This window comes from Pantherophis guttatus, chromosome 1 (genome assembly GCF_059756535.1).
Source record: "Pantherophis guttatus breed Tessera chromosome 1, ASM5975653v1, whole genome shotgun sequence".
Taxonomy (NCBI): domain Eukaryota; kingdom Metazoa; phylum Chordata; class Lepidosauria; order Squamata; family Colubridae; genus Pantherophis; species Pantherophis guttatus.
This window is the reverse complement of record NC_142063.1, coordinates 8,105,426-8,130,643: the sequence shown is the minus strand read 5'-3', so window position 1 is coordinate 8,130,643 and position 25,218 is coordinate 8,105,426. Positions and strand designations below refer to the sequence as shown.

General features: G+C 48.7%; 1 protein-coding gene across 1 annotated transcript in view; it reads right to left on the bottom strand.

The window, feature by feature from the left end:
• LOC132710555 (uncharacterized) overlaps positions 1 to 23,752 on the bottom strand; it is a 39,121-nt gene extending 15,369 nt beyond the window's left edge. The window contains exons 1-6 of the mRNA XM_087873476.1: positions 23,503 to 23,752; positions 19,020 to 19,087; positions 14,317 to 14,488; positions 11,334 to 11,401; positions 7,217 to 7,579; positions 6,163 to 6,229 (exon numbers count right to left, since the gene is read on the bottom strand). Coding sequence (XP_087729602.1) covers positions 7,322 to 7,579; positions 11,334 to 11,401; positions 14,317 to 14,488; positions 19,020 to 19,087; positions 23,503 to 23,752 — 816 coding nt within the window. The 3' untranslated portion in view covers positions 6,163 to 6,229; positions 7,217 to 7,321. The remainder of the gene's footprint in view (positions 1 to 6,162; positions 6,230 to 7,216; positions 7,580 to 11,333; positions 11,402 to 14,316; positions 14,489 to 19,019; positions 19,088 to 23,502) is intronic.
• Between the last annotated feature and the right edge of the window lie 1,466 nt (positions 23,753 to 25,218).

The following is a 25,218-nucleotide window of genomic DNA, read 5'->3' as shown; positions in this document are numbered from 1 at the left end:
TTAGTGTGAAATGTTTTCCCAGCTCATTGGCGAAGTTATTACATTTGCTGGCTTGATCACCGATATACAATATATCGTCTACGTATATCAAAACATATTCGAGGGAGCTGTCTGACTTCTTGGTGAAGAAGCAGTTGTCGGCTGAAGTGGCTGAGAATCCCATGGATTTCAATGTCTTGGATAGGCACTCATACCAACGTTTCCCTGATTGTTTGAGTCCATACAAGCTCCGGTTTAAAATCCAGGTTTCCCCCTTTTTGGTGCTTTGGCTGGGTGGCGCTCTCACGTATATTTCTTTGTCGAGCTCAGCGTGCAGGTAAGCGGTTTGCACGTCGAATTGATGCACCTCCAGCCCCAGTAGTGATGCGACCACTAGTGCGCATTTCACGCTTTCGGCCCTGACTGTGGGGGAGTACGTTTCCGTGTAGTCATCAGGGTATTTCTGGGCGAATCCCTGAGCCACCAGTCTTGCTTTGTAGAGCACTTTATTTCCCTCTAGAGTCTTAACCTTGTAGACCCACCTAGTGCCTATGGTTGTCTTTCCTGTTGGGACTTTAGAGGGAGTGTATACGTTTAGTTCCCTCAGGCTGTCCATTTCCCTTTCCATGGCTTGTTCCCATTTCTTCTCTCCTCATTTGGTAACCCTAGTACGTCCTCATATGTGTTGGGGGTTAGTTGGTTATTGTGTAAGGATAGTATGTAGTCCCCTAACCTTTCTGGCCTTTTGCCCCTGTTTGTCCTGACTGGTCTGTCAGGAGGTGTCTCTGTGTCATGCATGTACCTAGCTTCTCTCTCGGTGAGTGAGTCTACTTTAATGAGCGGGTGGTTTTCCTTCCACCCCTTCACTGGTATTTCCTGTCCCCTGGGTTTGTTCTTTCTCTTTTCAGTGTCCCTCCCTGCTTGGTGTTTCATTTCTTTTTGATCATCCCCTGGTCCGTCCTTGTTAAGGGACACCTCGTTGAGGTGTATTTTGGACCAGTTAGCGTTTTCGTGAAAAACAGCTGTTCGTGATATCACGAAATTGTTGCTGTTGTCTATGAACCTGTATCCCTTCGTCCCCGGTTCATAGCCCATGAACCTCAGCTTCCTGGATACCCTGTCCCCCTTACGCCTGAGTTGCTTGGGTATGTGCACATCTGCTGTGACCCCGAATATGTGTAAGTGTGACACCTGTGGTTTCCTTTGGTACATTAATTCATATGGGGTTTTATTTAGTACGCTGGACCACAGTCTATTTAGGGTATAGTTCGAATAAATGAGTGCTTCGGACCAGAAATGCTGCCCTAGGCCGGCATCATCTAGCGCGCACCTCATCATGGTCTGTAGCGTTCCGTTTTTTCGTTCCGCCACGCCATTTTGAAAAGCGGAAAAAGGAGAAGTCGTGTAATGGATCATCCCGCGTGCTTTTAACCATCGCGAGAAGTCGTTTGATAAGAATTCAGACCCCCGGTCTGTCATTATTTGCCTGATTTTGGTGTTGTGTTGTGTCTCCACCCTCGCATAGAATTCCTTAAATTTTTGAAATACTTCATTTTTGTGTTTTAGGGTGTACACGAAGCCATAGCGGCTGAAGTCATCCACTATGGTCAGGAAGTACCTCTTCCTGTACTTGATGGAGGGTCTTAGTGGCCCCACTAGGTCCATATGTACAAGTTGGAAAATCGAATTAGTTGTGCGTACTGACTTCTTGGGCCTTGGTTTGGTTTTCAATTTGGAGCCCTTACAAATAGAACACTCGAGATAGTTCTCACAATCCTTTATTTTTACACCTTCAGAGCATTCCAACATTTTCTGCACTACGGGGAAACTAATGTGCCCTAGTTTCCTGTGTAATAGGTGGGCACAGTTGTCATGCATTGGTTTCCCTATCATTGGTTTCTCCTTCCTAGGTGTCCCCTGTTCACTGGGTTCATCGGTGGTGTGTGTGTGCTTAACCCCCTCTACTTCCTTACTTGTGTTGCCTGTGCTATTGGAGCTAAACCCTCGGTGGTTGTTTACTTCTGGCTGTGTGCCCTTGGCTGGGTGGAAGAATGGTAGTTCCCCACTGACTACTACTTTCCCTATCCCTTTACCCCCTCTAGTTACCTGTGCCTTTCCTTCTCTGAAAGTCACCTCGACATTGTTATCCTTGCTTAGTTTTAGGGTGGCAAGGATATTATATGGTATATTTGGTACCAGAAGTACTCCCCGTACCATACCTATTCCTGGTACGTATGCATTACCTTTGCCTGTTACTTGTACGTTATTCTGGTTAGCCACTTTCACTACAAAACTTTCTCCTGTGAAAGATGTTAGTAGGTTGCGATCATGTGTGGTGTGGTTTGTGGCCCCTGAGTCCAGCAGCCATGTGCCTTCCTCCCTGTCTTGGCCTAAGTGTTGTGCTTGATCCCCTATGCCGTACAGTGATCCAGTGTGGCTCTCCCTGGAACTGTCCCTGTGGTCTCTCCTGTCTCTAGGGCTAGGTGAATCCCTACGCCTGTGCCTGACCTCTGGTGAGCGTCCACTAGTGTGTCTTGTCCTTTGCTCTGGTCTATCTCTCCTATGCATCCTGTCACCTGTATTTTTAGGGCAGTCCCTCTTGTAATGGTTTCTTGACCCACATATATAGCATTCTGTGTTGCTCTGGCTCCTGCCCTGTGGCTCAACCTTTCTGCTGGGTCTTTGCTCCCTGCGGCTTAGGGAGCGTTCCTTTCTGATGCAATCCTCTGATATTAGTTTACTTGTTAGTAAGTCAAGTGAGAGCCTCCCTGTCCCTAGATTGTCTATCTGTGTAATAAAGGTGTCCCAACTGGGGTCTAGGGAATTTACTATGATACTTATCATGGTCCTCTCGCTTATGACCTCCCCCCTTTGTGTCAGCTGGGCCCTAGTATTATTTAGTGATAGTAAATGCTCGCTCATGGGTGTCCCTGCCTTGAGTTTAGTGGCATAAAACTCCCTAGACAGCCTGGTGGTGCTGGCAACGCTTTGGCAGTAAAACAGTTTGTGCATTCTCTGTATTATCTCTAATGCAGTCAGGTGGTGGCCAATACTGGGGTAAATGCTGGGGGTGATGCTGGCAATGACAATACAGTAAGCTTTGTGATGGATGCAATCCAATTCAAAAGTCCAGGGTTTTTCTGGGGGGTCTGTAACCATAGATAGCAGGTCTTCCTTAAGCAGGGTGGCCTGGAGCTGCTGATTCCAGTCCAGGAAATTCTCCCCATCTAGCCTCAGTTTAGGAAAATCACTGGGTAAAGTCCCTGAATTGTAAGTTAAATTACTCACATTATGTCGCTGTCCATGGTTCCTCACATAAGGATACTCGCAATATGGCAGAGGAACGACTGTGGCAAGTCTGAACTGACTTGTATCTATGTGTCTGCGTCGGTGTAGCTCTATGTCCTGTTCCGTTTTTCTTACAGGGGCGTGCTGCGCATGCGTGAGGTTCATTTCTCCCCAGTCGTCGTGGAGTGAGGAGCTCGTCCATGCTGCTCCCGGATGAAGGCCCCAATCTTCCGGATGGGCCTTCAGCTCCTCTCCGGTTGGCCTTGCCTGCTCGGGATCGTCGCGGATCGTCGCCTGGAGCCTCGGAAAGCGGTGAGGATCGCCGGTGGACGTTGGGAGTCCCGTTGGGGCCGCGAATGGTCCCGGTTGGCCCGGTCTCGCACGGATGTCGCCTGTGGGTGTCGGGCCGATCCCCCTGCCCGCCGATGGACGTCCTCTGCCTGCGGGTGGCCTCGCGGTCCACGGATCTGGTCCCGGTCGTCGGTCTGGTGAGTAGTCCCATCGCCCTTGGCGTCCCGCTTTAGTGGGTGGACCTCTTAGGGGCTCTGGGTGGTCCTGGGTCCACGCGATGGTGGCATCCTTCCCAGGGTGGGTGCCGGTGCCGGCCCTCGTCGCGTTGGGGTCCCTTTTATTTTTCGGCCTGGCGCCGGGATGTACGGCCGGTATTTTTACCTTGTCCCCTAGGGCCGCGGCGATTAGTTCGATGGCCTTGTTGACTTCGGGCTCGGTAGGCGAGCTTGTAGGTTTTGTTTTTGGGCCTTTGTGTTTTTTGTAGTATTTTTGGTCGGTAGTTTTTGAGTAGGCCCCGATTCCCGCCATAGGATTTAAATCCCGGGAGTCTATTGGTGGATGGTCGGCCATCTTTGATGATGCCGTCTCCCAAGATGGCCGCCGTGAAAAGGGCGCGAAGTCTCCTTCGGCCTTTGCGGTGGGTTTTTGGTGGGGGAAATCTTCCCTTACCGGGTCTCCTTCGCTGTAGTCGGATTCGTCTTCATCTTCCTCACTCGCTGCTTCGGAGCCTTTGATCAGGCTTCGGAGTTCCGCGATGAGGCCGCTGTTGCTTTGCGACGAATCTATCAGTTCGAGGAGTTTTCCTTTTAGGTCGTGCATCTCTTCCTTTGAGTTTTCGTGTTTCGTCCACTCCTCGTTGCTCCTGGCCGGGGTGGATGGGTGGTGGAGTAGGTCGCTCGTCTCGGGTGCCTCTCCTTGCGTGGTTTCGGGTTGGGCAGATCGTCCTGCCATCTTCTTGGTGAATGCTCTGGTATTCACCCTGTCTGTTGTGGTTCCTTGCATGTCGTGGAGTATCAGGATTGGACTACACAACCATCCTCTGCTACCATTTTGTTAGTTGTATTCGAGGATCGTGCCCAATAAATCCATAGACAAACTCTTAGTGTAACAATTATTGTTTATTGATTAAGCATCTTATCGTTACAGGTACAAGTCTGGAACTGAGGCAGGACCGCATGGCTGATCCTTAAGTACCCCCGGGGCGTGGCTAAGGTAAGGAGGGGTCATTGGGTTAGGGTGGACCTTGGGGGTTGGCTTGCCCAGCCCCCCTGCTTCTAGCTCTGAATCAGAGGCAAGGCATTTATTCATGACAGACAAAGGCCACGGAGAGGCGCCCGGGGGCCGCCCACAGCCCTGCTGGACCCAGCGCTTGACTTCTCTGCGCCTGCCGATGGCTGGAAGTGGAGAAGAGGATCTGGCCGAAGAACCGCTGCGCCCTTCCCTCCTTTGGACCTAGCGGGAGGAGCTGAGCCCTTGCCGCCTGCCAGCTGGAGCTGCCCAAGGCTGGAAGGAGCCTTTCTTCCGATGGCCTTGGAGGAAATCTAGAAATCCTTGACGGGGCAGTCCCGGGGGGGAAGGGAGGGGGGAGCAGGGGATGGAGGGAGGGGGGTCTTCCTGGGAGCTCAGGAGTGGGGGCGGGGGCAGGAGCCAATGGGAGATCTGGCCACAGTTAAGAAAGCTCCGGGATGAAGAACCTGCCTGGCTCGGCTTCAAAGGCTGGCGTTGCCCTTGGGAGAGAATGGGTCGACCGCCCGCAGTTACTGTTCAGATTCATATTATAATTTGTGTCTAAATTTAATTGTAGGATTTTCTCTGGCGATCCTTGGCTACGTGCTCTTTCAAACAGTTCCTTTGTCCCCTGGTCCTTTTAACTGATGGATGAACGTTTGAAATACAGGAAATTCTGCTGGTTTTCTCTGGCTCATTGTCAAAGGCAGCAGAATGCAAGAACCAGGTCTGATCTGCTGGGCCATGTGGAAGGAAGCATCTGACCTGGTTGGTCGTTTGAGATACCCTAGAATAGGGCAGGAGTTGAAACAGGTGATGTCCAGGATGCGAGGGGCCTGTTCATATTTTCACAGCCAGCCCTCCCTCTTTTTGACTCGGGCAGTATACAGGGCCTCAAGGGAAAGCAGGTTGGTAGCCCTTCATTGTTTTTTCTGCCCTTCTAATGATCCTCTGAAGTCTGGGTCTGTCTTGGAGGGTTGCAGAACCAAACCAGACAGTTCTGCAGCTGCAGATGGGACAGACTCCATCATTCCTCTGTAGAACTGGATCAGCTCCTTGGGCAGTTTGAGCTTTCTGAGCACATTCTTCCTTGCGCTTTTTTGATGTTAGCTGTCCATCTTGCGATCTTGCGATACGGTAGAGCCTAGTCATTTGAAGGTCTCTCCAGTTGATCCTGCGTTTAGCCTTTGATGCGGAAAATGCTGATGAAGTTCAGACCAGGAACCCATTAGGACCACTTTGAATCTTGCTCTGTGCTGTGGTTGTCATAGAAACAGGATCCCAGTATGTTATGTATAAATGCCCACCATTCACCATCCCAGGTATGATAAGGGTTAACTCTACATCCACCTAGATCCTCCCCTGACCCCTTCTTACCTTAGCTCCGCCTCCCAGGTACTTAAGACACGGTCCAGGAGTCCAGGAGCCACTTCCAGCTAAATACCTGTAATAGAAACATTGATCAATAAAGAGCATTGGTTCACTGCATCCTGTGTTTGGAGTTATTGGGTAAGATCCTAGAAATCAGTAACAGGTTGGTAGCAGAGGACGGTTTACCCACAACTCACAGAGATGGCAGAATCAAGAACCCAGACAGAAGCAGAGAAAAGAATGGCCACCAGAGCCTACATCAAGCAGATGAAAGAACTGCAGGCTCTCGAAGGTGCCACAGCAAGGACCACCACAACTGAAGGTGATGGAGACTACAACCCGAGTCCACAACCCAGGGACGAAGGGCCAAGAGAAGGAATCCACTACTGAGAAAGGGCAGAGCCACCAAGCAACGAAGAATTCCGATCCACCATCCTGGGGATGATGGAAGCGACTGCCAGCAAAGAGGAGCTCATCGCGAAACTCCAAAGCCTACTCGAAAGCAATGGAGCAGCGATGAGCACCCAGCAACAGAGAGAAGAAATCCTCAGCCCGGCAAGAGGAAGGTATCCCCAAACTGAAGCTCCGGACGTAGAGGATTTCATTTCCGCGCCATGCTCTCGGCGGCCATCTTGGAATGGCCAACAGCCAATGGGAGGCCGAGATTTAAATCAAATGGCGGGAAACAGCGAGAACCCCAACTTCGCTGGGGAAGACCCCCAAAATACCACCCAAGCAAGATCACAAGCCTGTGGGGGCTCACCCATCGAGTCCGAAGCAGACGAAACGATAGAAAACCTGGCTGCAGCACTCGGCTCAGCACTCAAGCCCCCAGGAGCCAGGAAGAAACAAACCGACGCTCAGCACCCCCAAAAGAGCAGCAGGGTAGCTACCAGAACCCTTGCAGCGCACCAGCAGACACCACGCGGGACAACGCACCCCAAAAACTACACCCAAGACCTGGCCGCCTGCAGGACTGAATACCTGCAGGATTTGCACTCGCCACCCACCGCACCAACTTCCCTAGGCCGCGGAATGAGGAGAAGAATCAACGACTCACCAACCATGCGGCCTCCACCAGGCTTCCTGGCCTATCCAGAGGTCCTCCAGTGTTGCCCAGGACCCACCGCCGCTGCCGTGCCGCCGAATCCGGGAGATCCTCGACTTACGACTGCCGCTGCTGCCGCCATCTCCAGGGATCCTCGACCTGCGACTGCCTCACCTCCTCGCCTTCTTCCAGCCTTTGCCCAAGATGCAGGGGCCCAGCCATGGCATCCGACGGCCAGGGAGGGCTACGGGCCCGCCAGGAGCGAGCCCAGCCCCCCACCAGCAGGCCTAGGCCTAGGCCTGAGAGCAGCAACAAGGAGCTCCTCACCAGACGACCTCCGGCGCGAAATGAGCCTCGCACATGCCCAGTCGCCACCTACAGGAAGAGAGAGGAACATAGAGATAAGTACAAGGAACATAGAGATAAGTCAGTTCAGACTGGCAACAAGCATTCCCCCAGCATATTGCGAGTTCACTCACATAAAGAACCATGGACAGCACCAGACTGTAAGTAACATAACTTTTACTGCTGACAATTACAAATTGAAATTAGATGGGGCCAATCTTTTGGAGTAGTACCATCAACTACAGATTGCTTTTCTGAAAGAAAATATGTTGTACCTATTTGATGACCCACCCAAGAAGCCATGGACTTTTGAGATTGACTGTTTGCACCACAGGGCTTACTATCTGCTAATGTCTAGCTTGTCCCCCAGCATTTACCCCAGTCTTGGCCACCACTTAACCGTGGCAGAGATACTACAAAAAATACTTAATTTATTTTACAGTAAGAGTGCAGCCACTACAACCAAAATATCCAGGGAATTTTACTCAGCCAGGCATAAGGCAGGGACACCCATGGGGGAGCATATACTCAAGCTAAACACCACCAGGGCAGAACTCATACAAAGGGGGGAAACCATTTCTGATAATATCATGGAAAGCATCATCATAAACATCCTGGCCAGCCCACACTGGGAAACATACCATGGCCAGTTCACCCTGGCCAGCCCACACTGGGAAACATACCATGGCCAGTTCACCCTGGCAAGCCCACACTGGGAAACATGCCATGGCCAGCTCATCCTGGTCAGCCCACACTGGGCAACATACCATGGCCAGATCACCCTGGCAAGCCCACACTGGGAAACATGCCATGGCCAGCTCATCCTGGCCAGCCCACACTGGGCAACATACCATGGCCAGCTCATCCTGGCCAGCCCACACTGGGCAACATACCATGGCCAGATCACCCTGGCCAGCCCACACTGGGCAACATACCATGGCCAGATCACCCTGGCCAGCCCACACTGTGAAACATGTCATGGCCAGCTCATCCTGGCCAGCCCACACTGTGAAACATGCCATGGCCAGCTCATCCTGGCCAGCCCACACTGGGAAACATGTAATGGCCAGTTCACCCTGGCAAGCCCAGACTGGGAAACATACCATGGCCAGATCACCCTGGCCAGCCCACACTGTGAAACATGTCATGGCCAGCTCATCCTGGCCAGCCCACACTGTGAAACATGCCATGGCCAGCTCATCCTGGCCAGCCCACACTGGGAAACATACCATGGCCAGTTCACCCTGGCAAGCCCAGACTGGGAAACATACCATGGCCAGTTCACCCTGGCCAGCCCACACTGTGAAACATACCATGGCCAGCTCATCCTGGCCAGCCCACACTGGGCAACATACCATGGCCAGCTCATCCTGGCCAGCCCACACTGGGAAACATGCCATGGCCAGCTCATCCTGGCCAGCCCACACTGGGAAACATACCATGGCCAGTTCACCCTGGCAAGCCCACACTGGGAAACATGCCATGGCCAGCTCATCCTGGCCAGCCCACACTGGGCAACATACCATGGCCAGCTCATCCTGGCCAGCCCACACTGGGCAACATACCATGGACAGATCACCCTGGCCAGCCCACACTGGGCAACATACCATGGCCAGATCACCCTGGCCAGCCCACACTGGGCAACATACCATGGCCAGATCACCCTGGCCAGCCCACACTGTGAAACATGTCATGGCCAGCTCATCCTGGCCAGCCCACACTGTGAAACATACCATGGCCAGCTCATCCTGGCCAGCCCACACTGGGCAACATGCCATGGCCAGCTCATCCTGGCCAGCCCACACTGGGCAACATACCATGGCCAGCTCATCCTGGCCAGCCCACACTGGGCAACATACCATGGACAGATCACCCTGGCCAGCCCACACTGGGCAACATACCATGGCCAGATCACCCTGGCCAGCCCACACTGTGAAACATGTCATGGCCAGCTCATCCTGGCCAGCCCACACTGTGAAACATGCCATGGCCAGCTCATCCTGGCCAGCCCACACTGGGAAACATGTAATGGCCAGTTCACCCTGGCAAGCCCAGACTGGGAAACATACCATGGCCAGATCACCCTGGCCAGCCCACACTGTGAAACATGTCATGGCCAGCTCATCCTGGCCAGCCCACACTGTGAAACATGCCATGGCCAGCTCATCCTGGCCAGCCCACACTGGGAAACATACCATGGCCAGTTCACCCTGGCAAGCCCAGACTGGGAAACATACCATGGCCAGTTCACCCTGGCCAGCCCACACTGTGAAACATACCATGGCCAGCTCATCCTGGCCAGCCCACACTGGGCAACATACCATGGCCAGCTCATCCTGGCCAGCCCACACTGGGAAACATACCATGGCCAGTTCACCCTGGCAAGCCCAGACTGTGAAACATACCATGGCCAGCTCATCCTGGCCAGCCCACACTGGGAAACCTACCATGGCCAGCTCATCCTGGCCAGCCCACACTGGGAAACATACCATGGCCAGTTCACCCTGGCAAGCCCAGACTGTGAAACATACTATGGCCAGCTTATCCTGGCCAGCCCACACTGGGAAACATACCATGGCCAGCTCATCCTGGCCAGCCCACACTGGGCAACATACCATGGCCAGCTCATTCTGGCCAGCGCACACTGGGCAACATACCATGGCCAGTTCACCCTGGCAAGCCCAGACTGTGAAACATACCATGGCCAGCTCATCCTGGCCAGCCCACACTGGGCAACATACCATGGGCAGCTCATCCTGGCCAGCCCACACTGGGCAACATACCATGGCCAGCTCATCCTGGCCAGCCCACACTGGGCAACATACCATGGACAGATCACCCTGGCCAGCCCACACTGGGCAACATACCATGGCCAGATCACCCTGGCCAGCCCACACTGTGAAACATGTCATGGCCAGCTCATCCTGGCAAGCCCAGACTGTGAAACATACCATGGCCAGCTCATCCTGGCCAGCCCACACTGGGAAACCTACCATGGCCAGCTCATCCTGGCCAGCCCACACTGGGAAACATACCATGGCCAGCTCATCCTGGCCAGCCCACACTGGGAAACATACCATGGCCAGCTCATCCTGGCCAGCCCACACTGGGAAACATGCCATGACCAGCTCATCCTGGCAAGCCCAGACTGTGAAACATACCATGGCCAGCTCATCCTGGCCAGCCCACACTGGGAAAATACCATGGCCAGCTCATCCTGGCCAGCCCACACTGGGAAACATGCCATGACCAGCTCATCCTGGCCAGCCCACACTGGGAAACATGCCATGGCCAGCTCATCCTGGCCAGCCCACACTGGGAAACATGCCATGGCCAGCTCATCCTGGCCAGCCCACACTGGGCAACATACCATGGCCAGCTCATCCTGGCCAGCCCACACTGGGCAACATACCATGGCCAGCTCATCCTGGCCAGCCCACACTGGGCAACATACCATGGCCAGCTCATCCTAGCCAGCCCACACTGGGAAACATACCATGGCCAGTTCACCCTGGCCAGCCTAGACTGGGAAACATGCCATGGCCAGCTCATCCTGGCCAGCCCACACTGGGAAACATGCCATGACCAGCTCATCCTGGCCAGCCCAGACTGGGAAACATGCCATGGCCAGCTCATCCTGGCCAGCCCACACTGGGCAACATACCATGGCGAGCTCATCCTTGTTACAATTGAAAATACCTAACTTGTTCTCTGTAAATATGTGTATTTGTATATATGTCATTATGTGATGTCATTATGTCCCTTGCCATTGGTTCCTACTTACCTTTTGCCCCGCCTCCTCTGTATATAAGTCTTTGCTCCTGTCAGAACTCTGGCTCTCCAAAAGTGTTCCTGAAGAAGAGAAGAAATAAATACCTTTGATATAAGAAAGTCTTCAGTCTATTATATTGGGCCTGACCAGAATAATCAAACTAGCAACAAATTGGTAGCAAGAGGATGGTTTGGTAGGCCCAACCAAACATAAAGATGCAAGAATCACAAAAAGACAAAAGAAGACCTGCCACCAGATATATAACAAAAAGAATGGCAGCTCAGCTGACTCCTGACAAACATACACCAATTGAAAACATGAAGAAACAAACGCAATTACAAGAAAATGAACTGCTAACACAATACAAACAACCACTAGCTGGAGCAGAAGAAACCTTTTTTTTTTTTTAATACAATTTTTATTGATTTTTTTTTTTTACACAGATAAAATATAGTAACAATTCTGTTTAACATTGGATTCGCAGTGTTTATACATATGTACATGAATAAGTATCTGGTGTCATTTATACTATACATTTCTAATTAATTTCTACACCTTTTACTCCTTCCTTAATTCTATCATTTATCCATTCGTACCATCTTCCCCACACAGTATCATAATCAGAATTTTCATCATCATTTATCTCGTGTGCTAATTTACTTATCTCTGCACACTCTAATATTTTGTTAATTATAAGGTCATCTGGTGGTAGGTCTTTCTTTTTCCAGTATTGAGCATATGCCAGTCTGGCAGCTGTAGTTATGTGTATTAGGAGGTGGACCTTTTCCTTTCCATATCCTTTCTTTACCATTCCCAGGAGAAATACTTCTGGATTCAAATCAATTTCTTCTTTAAGTATGTCTTTCAACCATCTCCGAATTTTGCTCCAGTATCTTTTTGCTTTGGGGCATGTCCACCACATATGAAAGAAGGTGCCATGACCATGGCCACATTTCCAACAATTTGGATGCGCGTTGGGGAACATCTTTGCTAGTCTTGCAGGTGCTAAATGCCACCTATGAAGCATTTTGTAATGGTTTTCCTTATACGTGGCTGCTCTAGTTAATTTATAATTTTTATTCCACGCTTCTTCCCATTCATTAAAGTTCAAACTATGTCCAATATTTCTCTCCCATGCTCTCAGTTGGTTTCTGATTGTGTCCTCATCTCTGTCTTCGTCTAGTAAATAATTATACAGCTTGGCCAACGCTTTTTTCCCTGGTCCCATCAAAATTTTATCTAATCCATTATATCCTAATTCTAAGCCATACTCATCTTTATCTTTCTGGTATCTTGATTTTATTTGCAGATAAGTCCACCAATCTAGAGTTATACCTTGGTCTCTCAGAGCTTCATTTGATTTAATGTTTCCCCCTCCATCGACGATGTCTTTGTATCTGCACAATTTCTCCATTCCCCACCTGTTGGGGTAAATCATTGCCTCTACCATGGAGAGCCAGTTTGGGACTTTTGAATAGTATCTCTGCCTAATCCCCACCCATGTTTGTATTAGGGAGTCCCTGATTTTATGCCTGTGGAAATAGGTTTTCTTTTTGTTGTCTTTGTCCCATAGATATGCATGCCACCCTTTCTGTAGGTCGTGGCCTTCTAACACTAAGATTCTCTTATTTTCCAAGGTGATCCAATCCCTTATCCATATCAACTTTGCTGCTCTGTAATCCATTTCCCAATTTGGGAGTCCAAATCCTCCCACATTCCTTTTTTCCTGTAGAATTTTGAGTGAGATCCTTGATTTTTTCCCCTCCCAGACAAATTCCCTAACGGTCTTGTTTAATTCTGAAAAAAAAAATTTCTCTAAAATCACTGGTAGATTTTGATATAAAAATAAGATCTTGGGGAGGATGTTCATCTTAATTGCCGCAATTTTGCCTATAAGTGATAATTTAATCTTTTTCCATCTATCCAAATCTTGTTTTAATTTATTAATTAATGGAGTATAATTATCTTCTTTTAGGGATGAGCACCTTTTGGTTAGCCAAATTCCTAAGTATTTTATTTTTGGGACAACTTGTAGGCCCAAAGCTTCTTCTATCTCTTTCTTCTGCGTCTCAGTTACATTCTTAGTAAGTATTTTGGTTTTAGATTTGTTCAATTTAAAGCCAGCCACCTCTCCATATTTACCCAATTCCTCTAATACTTTTTGTCCAGATATTAATGGATCTTCTAATATTAGCGCCACATCATCCGCAAAGGCTTGCGTTTTATAAGTCTCTTTTCTAATTCTTAGGCCTTTGATTTCCTCGTTGTTTCTAATGTTACGTAGCAAAACTTCCAGAGCCAAAATGAATAATAGTGGTGACAGGGGGCAGCCTTGCCTTATTCCTTTTTTGATTTGAAAAATTCTTGTCCTATCTCCATTTACTAGAATGGAAATGCATTCTAGAAGAAACCTTTTCAACCTCAAACAAAGAAGGTGAAGTAAAAAGAAAAATACTAGAACTAATAGAAACAACTACAGTTGAATCAAATCTGCTTGTGAAAATCCGCAGCATGATAAACGACCACGGAACAGCAGCAGATAACAAAAATAACAAACAAGAAAATTCCAAGGTAAGAAACTCAACCCCTGACTTTAAAAACGACACTGAAGATGGCGATAGCTTCCCGCCTTTTTCATGGCGGCCATCTTACCTACCTAATACTCCCAAAATGGCCGACCAATCACTAAAAGAATCCCAAACCTCAAACTACAAAGCGGGAAACAAAACCTACCAAGAAGATGCCTACCCGAGTTCAGAAATAAATAAAAAACAACTACTTAAACAATACAACTCCCAACCTACTGAACTTGAAATAGATAATGCTATACAGGTGTTAACTGCAGCATTCGGGACTAAACTAATAATACCAAATAAACAATCAGAAAATGAAAAAGAAAATTCTAAACTAACACCTACCAAAAGTCAAAAAGAAACAAACTGCCTAAAAGAAGAACTAATCACCCGAGAAAAGACGCACTGGCAATCATACTTACCTACCGAAGAACACCTTGCTGAGCGACCCGGCTTCACCGCCAATGGCGGCCCGCTTCGAGCTCCGCTTCCCGACCTCTTTGAAGAAAATGGCCGACAAGCCTCCGGTGGCTTCTTCTTTGATCGCCACGACTTCGGAGACTCCCCGACGAATAGGACAGCATCCCGGGCATTCTTCAGTCACCAGAGGCCCTCCGGAATCAAAGCCGAAGAACAGAAGGCCGACTGGGACTTCATCCCGGGAGCTGCAAGCACAGGATCCTCCCTTGTCGACTGCTGGAGAAGAATGAGGACTGAGCATGCGCAGAACGAACCTGCAAAGAAAAAAGAAGAAAACGTAAATACAAGTCAGCACAGATCCAGCCAGAACATAGAGATAAGTAAATACAGACATGCTTCCACCATACCTAAGCCTTATTGCGAGTATACTAAGGTCTTAAACTATGGACAGCTCCTAAACACAAATAACTTCTCACAACACTCAGGGACACTATCTTCAGACTTTATAAAATTAAAATTAGATGGAAGCAACTTAATGGAATGGAGCCAGTGTTTACAAATTACATATTTGAAAGAAAATGTTTTATTTTTTATTGATAATCCACCAGACAAACCTTGGACTTATGAAATAGACTGCCTCCATCATAAAGCATATTATATATTAATTGCTTCTATTTCCCCAAGTATACTTCCTAGTATTGAGCATAATCTAACTGTATCTGAAACGTACCAAAAATTATTCAATTTGTTCTATAGCAAAAGTGTAGCCACAACCACTAAAATTTCAAGAGATTTTTATTCTGCCAGACTAAAACATGATACCTCTATGAGTGAACATATCCTGAATCTGAACGCAATCAGGGCAGATCTTATCCAAAGGGGGAAAATTATTTCTGATAACATTATGAAAAGCATTATAATCAATTCATTAGACCACAGCTGGGATAACTATATTACCTTAATCGATAACTTAAGTCTAGAACAAATTACCTTAGAAAACCTTACCAATAAACTTATTACTGAAGATAGACTTAGAAAGGAACGATATGCACAACAAAGGGAAGGTAGAAATCAAAGAAGGACAGATTTTAGAGTCAGAGACAGATACCCACAGGAATGTTCAATATGTGGATCTGAAAGGCATCAAAAAAGAGACTGCCCCAAGAACACAGGATACAGTGACACATATCACCACAAAGATAGGAGAATACATTTCTTAGACAGAACTTCCCCTGACTACAGATATAAACGCAGGGAGTCACCACATTCTAGAGAAAGACAAATGTACAGAAATAACCCTAGGGAAAACAAGAAAGGATCACTATATGGAATAAGAAACAGTGATACATTAACACCAGATTCACTCAACACTTGGCTCATCGATTCTGGGGCCACATGTCACACAACTCACAATAGAAAAATATTAAACAACTTCACTGAAAAGGAATATTACATAAAAGTAGCAAACCAAAATGAAGTCCTAGTAAGAGGAATAGGTGACACGCATATAAAAGGTATAGGAAAAATAGAGGGGGTGATATTTGTACCCGAAATTCCAAGTAATATATTGGCAACTCTAAAATTAAGCATAGAAAATGAAGTAGAGACCACATTCAAAGGTGGAAAAGTATTTATGACTAAAAACAACAGAAACATTGGCAAACTATTCACAAATGACGGACTAACATATCTACTACCACAAAGTAACGAATTAATCTACGCAAACTATCAATTAAAAAACAAAGAGGCAAAGCCAGATAGTCATAAAGAGGGTAATAATAATATACCAACTGCTAATATTAATATATCTGAAAATTTACACAATGGAAAACCTATACACGACAACTGTAGCCATTTACTCCACAGAAAGCTAGGACACGCAAGTTTTCCTGTCATACGAAAGATGTTAGAATGTTCCGAAGATTTAAAAATAAAAAATTGTAAAAATTATTTGGAATGCTCCGTGTGCAATTCATCCAAACTCAAAAATAAACCTAAGCCCAAGAAAGCCACTCGCACCACACACTCAATTTTCCAGCTAGTTCATATGGATGTAGTAGGCCCAATGAAACCTTCCATTAAATATAGAAAAAGATACTTTCTAACCATAGTCGATGACTATAGTAGATTTGGTTTTGTATACACCCTTAATCATAAAAGTGAAGTTTTCAAAAAATTTAAGGAGTTCTTTAAAATGGTAGAAACCCAACACAATGTTAAAATTAAACAAATAATGACCGACAGGGGGTCGGAATTTCTATCCAACGAATTTTCAAATTGGCTAAAATTACAAGGAATATTGCACTTTAAATCTTGTCCCTTCTCCCCTTTTCAAAATGGAGTATCTGAAAGGAAAAACGGTTTGCTACAAACCATGGTTAAATGTGTGTTAGACGATGCTGGTTTAAGCCAATCATTCTGGGCTGAGGCCCTTACTTATTCCAATTATACTCTAAACCGCTTATGGTCAAGTACACTCAACAAAACTCCATATGAGCTCATGTATGGAAGAAAACCAAAAATTGGACATTTACACGTATTTGGTGTAACTGCTGATGTATATGTCCCCACACAATTGAGGCGCAAAGGAGAGAAAGTATCCAAGAGACTAATATTTATGGGGTACGAATCAGGAACCAAGGGATATCGCTTCATTGATAAAAATAACCATTTCGTTGTATCCAGATCTGCCGTGTTTCATGAACACGCGAACTGGTCAAAAATACATCTCAACGAGATATATCCAGAATCAAAAAACACTACACACACACACACAGAACATTATCCAACAGATACCAACCCCAAAATTATAACAACAAACAAAATCAAATACCCAAAAATAATTAATGATGAATGGAAGAAAGGACATCCCACATTGAAAGTAGACCAATTAACTGAAAAAGAAACTAAATATATGCACAGCAATGAACAACCCCAGAATAGGCCCATTAGATCTAATAGAGGCACGATTCCTAAAAGATTAGATGATTACGTACTGTCTATCCAAGCTAAATACCTGACTCCCAATACATATGATGACATACTCAAGTTACCTCTAGAAGAAAAAAATAAGTGGGAGGAAGCAATGAAAAAAGAGATGGACAGTTTGAAAGAACTAAATGTATACTCACCAACAGATCTACCCACAGAAAAGTCCCCCATTGGCACTAAATGGATCTATAAAATCAAAGAGCTAGAGGATGGTAAATTCCTATATAAAGCTAGGTTAGTGGCTCAAGGTTTTGCCCAAAGATTTCCAGATGACTATGAGGACACATACTCTCCAACCGTTAGATCAGAAAGTGTGAAGACAGCATTGGTATTAGCTTCCGTCTTAAGTTTAGACGTATATCAGTTTGATGAACAGACTGCTTATCTCCATGCTGATCTTGATAAAGAAATTTATGTAAAAGCGCCCCCAGGAAAGGATACAAAAAAGGGAGAGATTTGGCTATTGAATAAGAGTCTTTATGGATTAAAACAGTCTGGCAAACGGTGGTATGAATGTTTATCAAAAATTCTTAATGATATGGGTTTTATTGCCACTTCATCTGATTTATGTTTTTTCACAAAAAGAAATAATAATTCTATTGAATATGTTTTGATTTATGTTGATGACATATTATATTTTGGACGTGACAAGATTAAATGTGATGATTTTGCTGAACAATTGGGCAAACATTTCAACTTAAAAATATTAGGAAAGGTAAACAAATATTTAGGAGTCCAAATTGATAAAACGGATAAGGGTTTCAAATTGTCCCAGAAAGATAAAATTATAGAACTCATACAAAAGTGCAATATGATTAACTCAAAAATTTGTGAAACTCCCATGTCAACCGATTTTCATAGAAATGTGCACAATGAGCACGAGCCTTTCAAAGATAATACTTTATATCGATCAATTATTGGGTCCTTATTATACATATCTAATTGGACTGGACCTGATATCACCCTTGCCGTTAATTTGTTGTCAAGACATGTAAGCAATCCTAACTTATACCATTGGGAAGGAATCAAGAGAATTTTGAGATATCTGAAATCTAGCATTGATGTATGTCTATACTTAGAACCATTCATTTCTGAAAAGCCAACGTTGACCTGCTACGCTGATGCAGACTGGGCTGGTGATCCAAAAAGCCGAAAAAGCACCTCTGGATATGTTTTTCTTATAAATGGTTGTACGGTGCATGGTACACTGGCAAACAAAATTTAATTGCCACCTCTACAGCAGAAGCTGAGTACGTTTGCCTATCCAAAGCAGTCAATAATCTAACCTGGTTCGATGATTTGTTATCTAATATATGGGATGAACCTATTTATCCAATTATCATCAATGAAGACAATAAGGCAGCAATAGATATATCAGCTTCCGAAGCAATAGGCCAAAGATCTCGACATATCGATATCAAATACAAACATGTGAGGCAATTATCAAGTATAGGATTTATTAAAGCTGTTCATTGCGATACTAATGAACAAATTGCTGACATTCTCACTAAGCCATTAGCAACCAAACAACATGTATATTTGACTTCTAAACTTAATGTACATATATAATATTAATAATTCACTATTGGTTAGGTATTTTAGAGGGGGATTTGTTACAACTGAAAATACCTAACTTGTTCTCTGTAAATATGTGTATTTGTATATATGTCATTATGTGATGTCATTATGTCCCTTGCCATTGGTTCCTACTTACCTTTTGCCCCGCCTCCTCTGTATATAAGTCTTTGCTCCTGTCAGAACTCTGGCTCTCCAAAAGTGTTCCTGAAGAAGACAAGAAATAAATACCTTTGATATAAGAAAGTCTTCAATCTATTATATTGGGCCTGACCAGAATAATCAAACTAGCAACAATCCTGGCCAGCCCACACTGGGAAACATACCATGGCCAGCTCATCCTGGCCAGCCCACACTGGGAAACATAACATGACCAGTTCACCCTGGCAAGCCCAGACTGGGAAACATACCATGGCCAGCTCATCCTGGCCAGCCCACACTGGGAAACATACCATGGCAATCTCACTTTGGCCAGCCCACACTCGGAAACATACCATGGCCAGCTCATCCTGGAGAGCCCACACTGGGAAACATACCATGGCCAGATCACCCTGGCCAGCCCACACTGGGAAACATGCCATGGCCAGCTCATCCTGGCCAGCCCACACTGGGCAACATACCATGGCCAGCTCATCCTGGCCAGCCCACACTGGGCAACATACCATGGCCAGCAAACACTGGGAAACATGTCATGGCCAGCTCATCCTGCCCAGCCCACACTGGGCAACATACCATGGCCAGCCCACACTGGGAAACATACCATGGACAGCTCACCCTAGCCAACACACCATGGCCATCTCACCGTGGCCAACTCACCATGGCCAACTCACCATGGCTAATTCACCATGGCCATCTCACCATGGCCATCTCAGCATAGCCAACTCACCATGGCAATCTCCCCATGGCCATCTCACCATGGCCAACTCACCATGGCCGTCTCACCATGGCCAATTCACCATCGCCATCTCACCATAGCCAACTCACCATGGCCGTCTCACCATGGCCATCTCACCATGGCCATCTCACCATGGTCAACTCACCATAACCATGTCACCATGCCCAACTCTCCATGGCCAGTTCACCACGGCCATCTCACCATGGCCATCTCACTATGTCCAATTCACCATGGCCATCTGACCATGGCCAACACACCATGGCTATCTCACCATGGCCATCTCACCATGGCCAACACACCATGGCCAAGTCACCATGGCCATCTCACCATGGCCAAGTCACCATGGCCATCTCACCATGGCCAACACACCATGGCCATCTCACCATGGCCATCTCACCATGGGCAACTCACCATGGCCATCTCACCTTGGCCAATTCACCATAGCCATCTCACCATGGCCATTTCACCATGGCGAACACACCATGGCCAAATCACCGTGGCCATCTCACCATGGCCAACTCACTGTGGCCATCTCACCATGGCCATCTCACCATGGCCATCTCACCATGGCCAACTCACCATGGCCATCTCACCATGGCCAACTCACCATTTCCAAACTCACTATGGCCAGCTCATCCTGGCCAGCCCACACTGGGAAACATACCATGGCCAGCTCACCTTGGCCAGCCCAAACTGAGAAACATACCATGGCCAGCTCATCCTGGCCAGCCCACACTGGGAAACATACCATGGCAATCTCACTTTGGCCAGCCCACACTCGGAAACATACCATGGCCAGCTCATCCTGGAGAGCCCACACTGGGAAACATACCATGGCCAGATCACCCTGGTCAGCCCACACTGGGAAACATGCCATGGCCAGCTCATCCTGGCCAGCCCACACTGGGAAACATAACATGACCAGTTCACCCTGGCAAGCCCAGACTGGGAAACATACCATGGCCAGCTCATCCTGGCCAGCCCACACTGGGAAACATACCATGGCAATCTCACTTTGGCCAGCCCACACTCGGAAACATACCATGGCCAGCTCATCCTGGAGAGCCCACACTGGGAAACATACCATGGCCAGATCACCCTGGCCAGCCCACACTGGGAAACATGCCATGGCCAGCTCATCCTGGCCAGCCCACACTGGGCAACATACCATGGCCAGCTCATCCTGGCCAGCCCACACTGGGCAACATACCATGGCCAGCCCACACTGGGAAACATACCATGGACAGCTCACCCTAGCCAACACACCATGGCCATCTCACCGTGGCCAACTCACCATGGCCAACTCACCATGGCTAATTCACCATGGCCATCTCACCATGGCCATCTCAGCATAGCCAACTCACCATGGCAATCTCCCCATGGCCATCTCACCATGGCCAACTCACCATGGCCGTCTCACCATGGCCAATTCACCATCGCCATCTCACCATAGCCAACTCACCATGGCCGTCTCACCATGGCCATCTCACCATGGCCATCTCACCATGGTCAACTCACCATAACCATGTCACCATGCCCAACTCTCCATGGCCAGTTCACCACGGCCATCTCACCATGGCCATCTCACTATGTCCAATTCACCATGGCCATCTGACCATGGCCAACACACCATGGCTATCTCACCATGGCCATCTCACCATGGCCAACACACCATGGCCAAGTCACCATGGCCATCTCACCATGGCCAAGTCACCATGGCCATCTCACCATGGCCAACACACCATGGCCATCTCACCATGGGCAACTCACCATGGCCATCTCACCTTGGCCAATTCACCATAGCCATCTCACCATGGCCATTTCACCATGGCGAACACACCATGGCCAAATCACCGTGGCCATCTCACCATGGCCAACTCACTGTGGCCATCTCACCATGGCCATCTCACCATGGCCATCTCACCATGGCCAACTCACCATGGCCATCTCACCATGGCCAACTCACCATTTCCAAACTCACTATGGCCAGCTCATCCTGGCCAGCCCACACTGGGAAACATACCATGGCCAGCTCACCTTGGCCAGCCCAAACTGAGAAACATACCATGGCCAGCTCACCTTGGCCAGCCCACCCCGGGCAACATACCATTTCCAACTGACCAGGCCAGCCCACACTGGGCAACATACCATGGCCAGATCAACCTGGCCAGCCCATACACAGCAACATACCATGGCCAGATCACCCTGGCCAGCCCACACTGTGAAACATGCCATTGTGAGATCACCCTGGCCAGACCACACTGAGAAACGTACCATGGCCAGATCATCCTGGCCAGCCCACAATTGGAAACATATCATGGCCAGTTCATCCTGGCCAGCCCACACTGGGCAACATACCATGGCCAGCTCAACCTTGCCAGCCCACACTGGGCAACATACCATGGCCAGCTCAACCTGGCCAGCCCACACTGGGCAACATACCATGGCCAGCTCAACCTGGCCAGCCCACACTGGGCAACATACTATGGCCAGCACACACTGGGAAAAATGTCATGGCCAGCTCATCCTGCCCAGCCCACACTGGGCAACATACCATGGCCAGCTCATCCTGGCCAGCCCACACTGGGCAACATACCATGGCCAGCCCACACTGGGAAACACACCATGGCCAGCTCACCCTAGCCAACACACCATGGCCATCTCACCATGGCCAACACACCATGGCCATCTCACCGTGGCCAACTCACCATGGACAACTCACCATGGCTAATTCACCATGGCCATCTCACCATGGCCAACTCACCATGGCCATCTCACCATGGCCAACTCACCATGGCCATCTCACTATAGCCAACTCACCATGGCCATCTCACCGTGGCCAACTCACCATGGCCAACTCACCATGGCCATCTCACCATGGCCAACTCACCATGGCCATCTCACCATGGCCAACTCACCATGGCCAACTCACTATAGCCAACTCACCATGGCCATCTCACCGTGGCCAACTCACCATGGACAACTCACCCTAGCCAACACACCATGGCCATCTCACCATGGCCAACACACCATGGCCATCTCACCGTGGCCAACTCACCATGGACAACTCACCATGGCTAATTCACCATGGCCATCTCACCATGGCCAACTCACCATGGCCATCTCACTATAGCCAACTCACCATGGCCAACTCACCATGGCCATCTCACCATGGCCTACTCACCATGGCCAACTCACCATGGCCCACTCACCATGGCCATCTCACCATGGCCAACTCACCATGGCCAATTCTTTTAGTTTTTCAATATTTCATGGAACAACAAGTGCTGGAAATTAGTTTTCGAAAAAGCTCTGATACAATCTGCCTTGGGATAATCTGGAGTCCCTTCCTTCTTCCATATTGTAACATGTTTCCTACCGTAATAAAGAAGTAAATACATATTTATTTATTCGTTCATTGGTTGGTTGGTTGGTTTGATTAATTCAATGTCGGAGAGGCTTCCTTAAAATGGAGAGGGTTTCCTTTGCCGGTCGTAGGTGTCGTATGCTCTCTTTGGCACACATGTTAGGTAGTGAGTGGGGTACAGCCCTGGACCAGAGATTCATCCCCCATGGAAATGACAACATCGCCGTTGGTGTAGGTATTGGTGTTGTCGTTGGCGGTAGGCGGTTGGTATTGGTGTAGTCATTAAGTGTTACTGCCTAAGTGTCTGGCAGCCACGACAGGCGTCGGCTCTAATAGGTGCCCGGACGAGGCCACGCCGACCCTGCGATTCCCTCGGGTTCAAATGGCAGCCGCTCACGGGAGCTGTGAAGCGGTATGAGGAGCGAAGCAGCGTCTGGAAGCAAGTGAGATTCCCAGCCACCCAGGTCAGGGTCGTCCCAACGGTGCTTTTTTCTTTTCCTAGTGAGAGTCCTTCAACTGGGCTTTCCTGCTTTTTCTGGAAGACGTTGGGCTTCTCATCCCAGAACTCACCCCAGGAACATGGGGGGTTCAGTGAATCTGGCTTCCGCATTGACTCGGCTCCTGGGAAGGTCACAAAAGGGCATTCCGTAAGCCCAGGGCCCTGCAACCGTCAAGAAGAACCGTAGTTAGCCACCAGTCGGCTCTGGGCATGGAGACGTGTGGGATTCCCGGAATTCAACATGGGAGAGGCTTCCTTAAAATGGAGAAGGTTTCCTTTGCGGGTCCCAGGTGTCCTATGCTCCCTTTGGCATATAGGTTAGGTTATGAGTGGGGTATAGTCCAACACCAGAGACTAATTCCCCATGAAAATTACAAAATCGCCATTGGTGTTGGCATTGGTGTTGGCGTTGGGGGTTGGGGTTGGGGTTGGGGTTGAGGCTAGTTTTAGTTTTAGTTTTAGTTTTAGGGTTAGGGGTAGGGGTATGGTTAGGGTTAGAGTTAGGGTTGGCGTTGGCATTGGCGTTAGAGTGAGATTTAGAGTTAGGGGCAGGGGCAGGGACAGGGGTATGGTTAGGGTTAGGGTTGGCGTTGGCGTTAGAGTGAGATTTAGAGTTAGGGGTAGGGGCAGGGGCAGGGGCAGGGGTATGGTTAGGGTTGGCGTTGGCATTAGAGTTAAAGTTAGATTTAGAATTCGGGTTAGGATGGCCCTGAGTCTTGAGGGGGGCCTCCTTCCCTCCTCTGGCGCTGCATGTCCGCCTGCCGACGCAGCGTTTGGCATGTCTTCTTCTCCTTCTCCTTCTCCTTCTTCTTCTTAAGTGTTCCTGCCTAAGTGACGGCCAGGCAGGAAAGGCACCGGCTCTAATAGGCGCCCAGAAGAGGCTCCGCCGACCCTGCGATTCCTCGGGTCCAATGACAGCCGCCCACGGGAGCTCAGAAGCGGTGTGTGGAGAGAAGCGGAGTCTGGCAGCAAATGACAGCCAGGCAGGAGAGGCACCGGCTCTAAGAGGCGCCCAGAAGAGGCTCCGACGACCCTGCGATTCCTCGCGTTCAATGACAGCCGCCCACGGGAGCTGAGAAGCGGTGTCAGGAGCGTAGCAGCGTCTGGCAGCAAGTGACTCCCACCCAAGACGGGCACCGGTCTAATCGGCGCCGGGAAGGGGCTTGGCCAACCCTCCGATTCCTTCGGGTGGAAATGACAGCCGCCCACGGGAGCTGAGAAGCGGTGGGAGGAGCGTAGAAGCGTCTGGCAGCAAGTGACTCCCACCCAAGACGGGCACCGGTCTAATCGGCGCCGGGAAGGGGCTTCGCCGACCCTCCGATTCCTTCGGGTGGAAATGGCAGCCGCCCACCGGAGCTGAGAAGCGGTGTCAGGAGCGCAGCAGCGTCTGGCAGCAAGTGACTCCCACCCAAGACGGGCACCGGTCTAATCGGCGCCGGGAAGGGGCTTCGCCGACCCTCCGATTCCTTCGGGTGGAAATGGCAGCCGCCCACCGGAGTTGAGAAGCGGTGTCAGGAGCGCAGCAGCGTCTGGCAGCAAGTGACTCCCACCCAAGACGGGCACCGGTCTAATCGGCG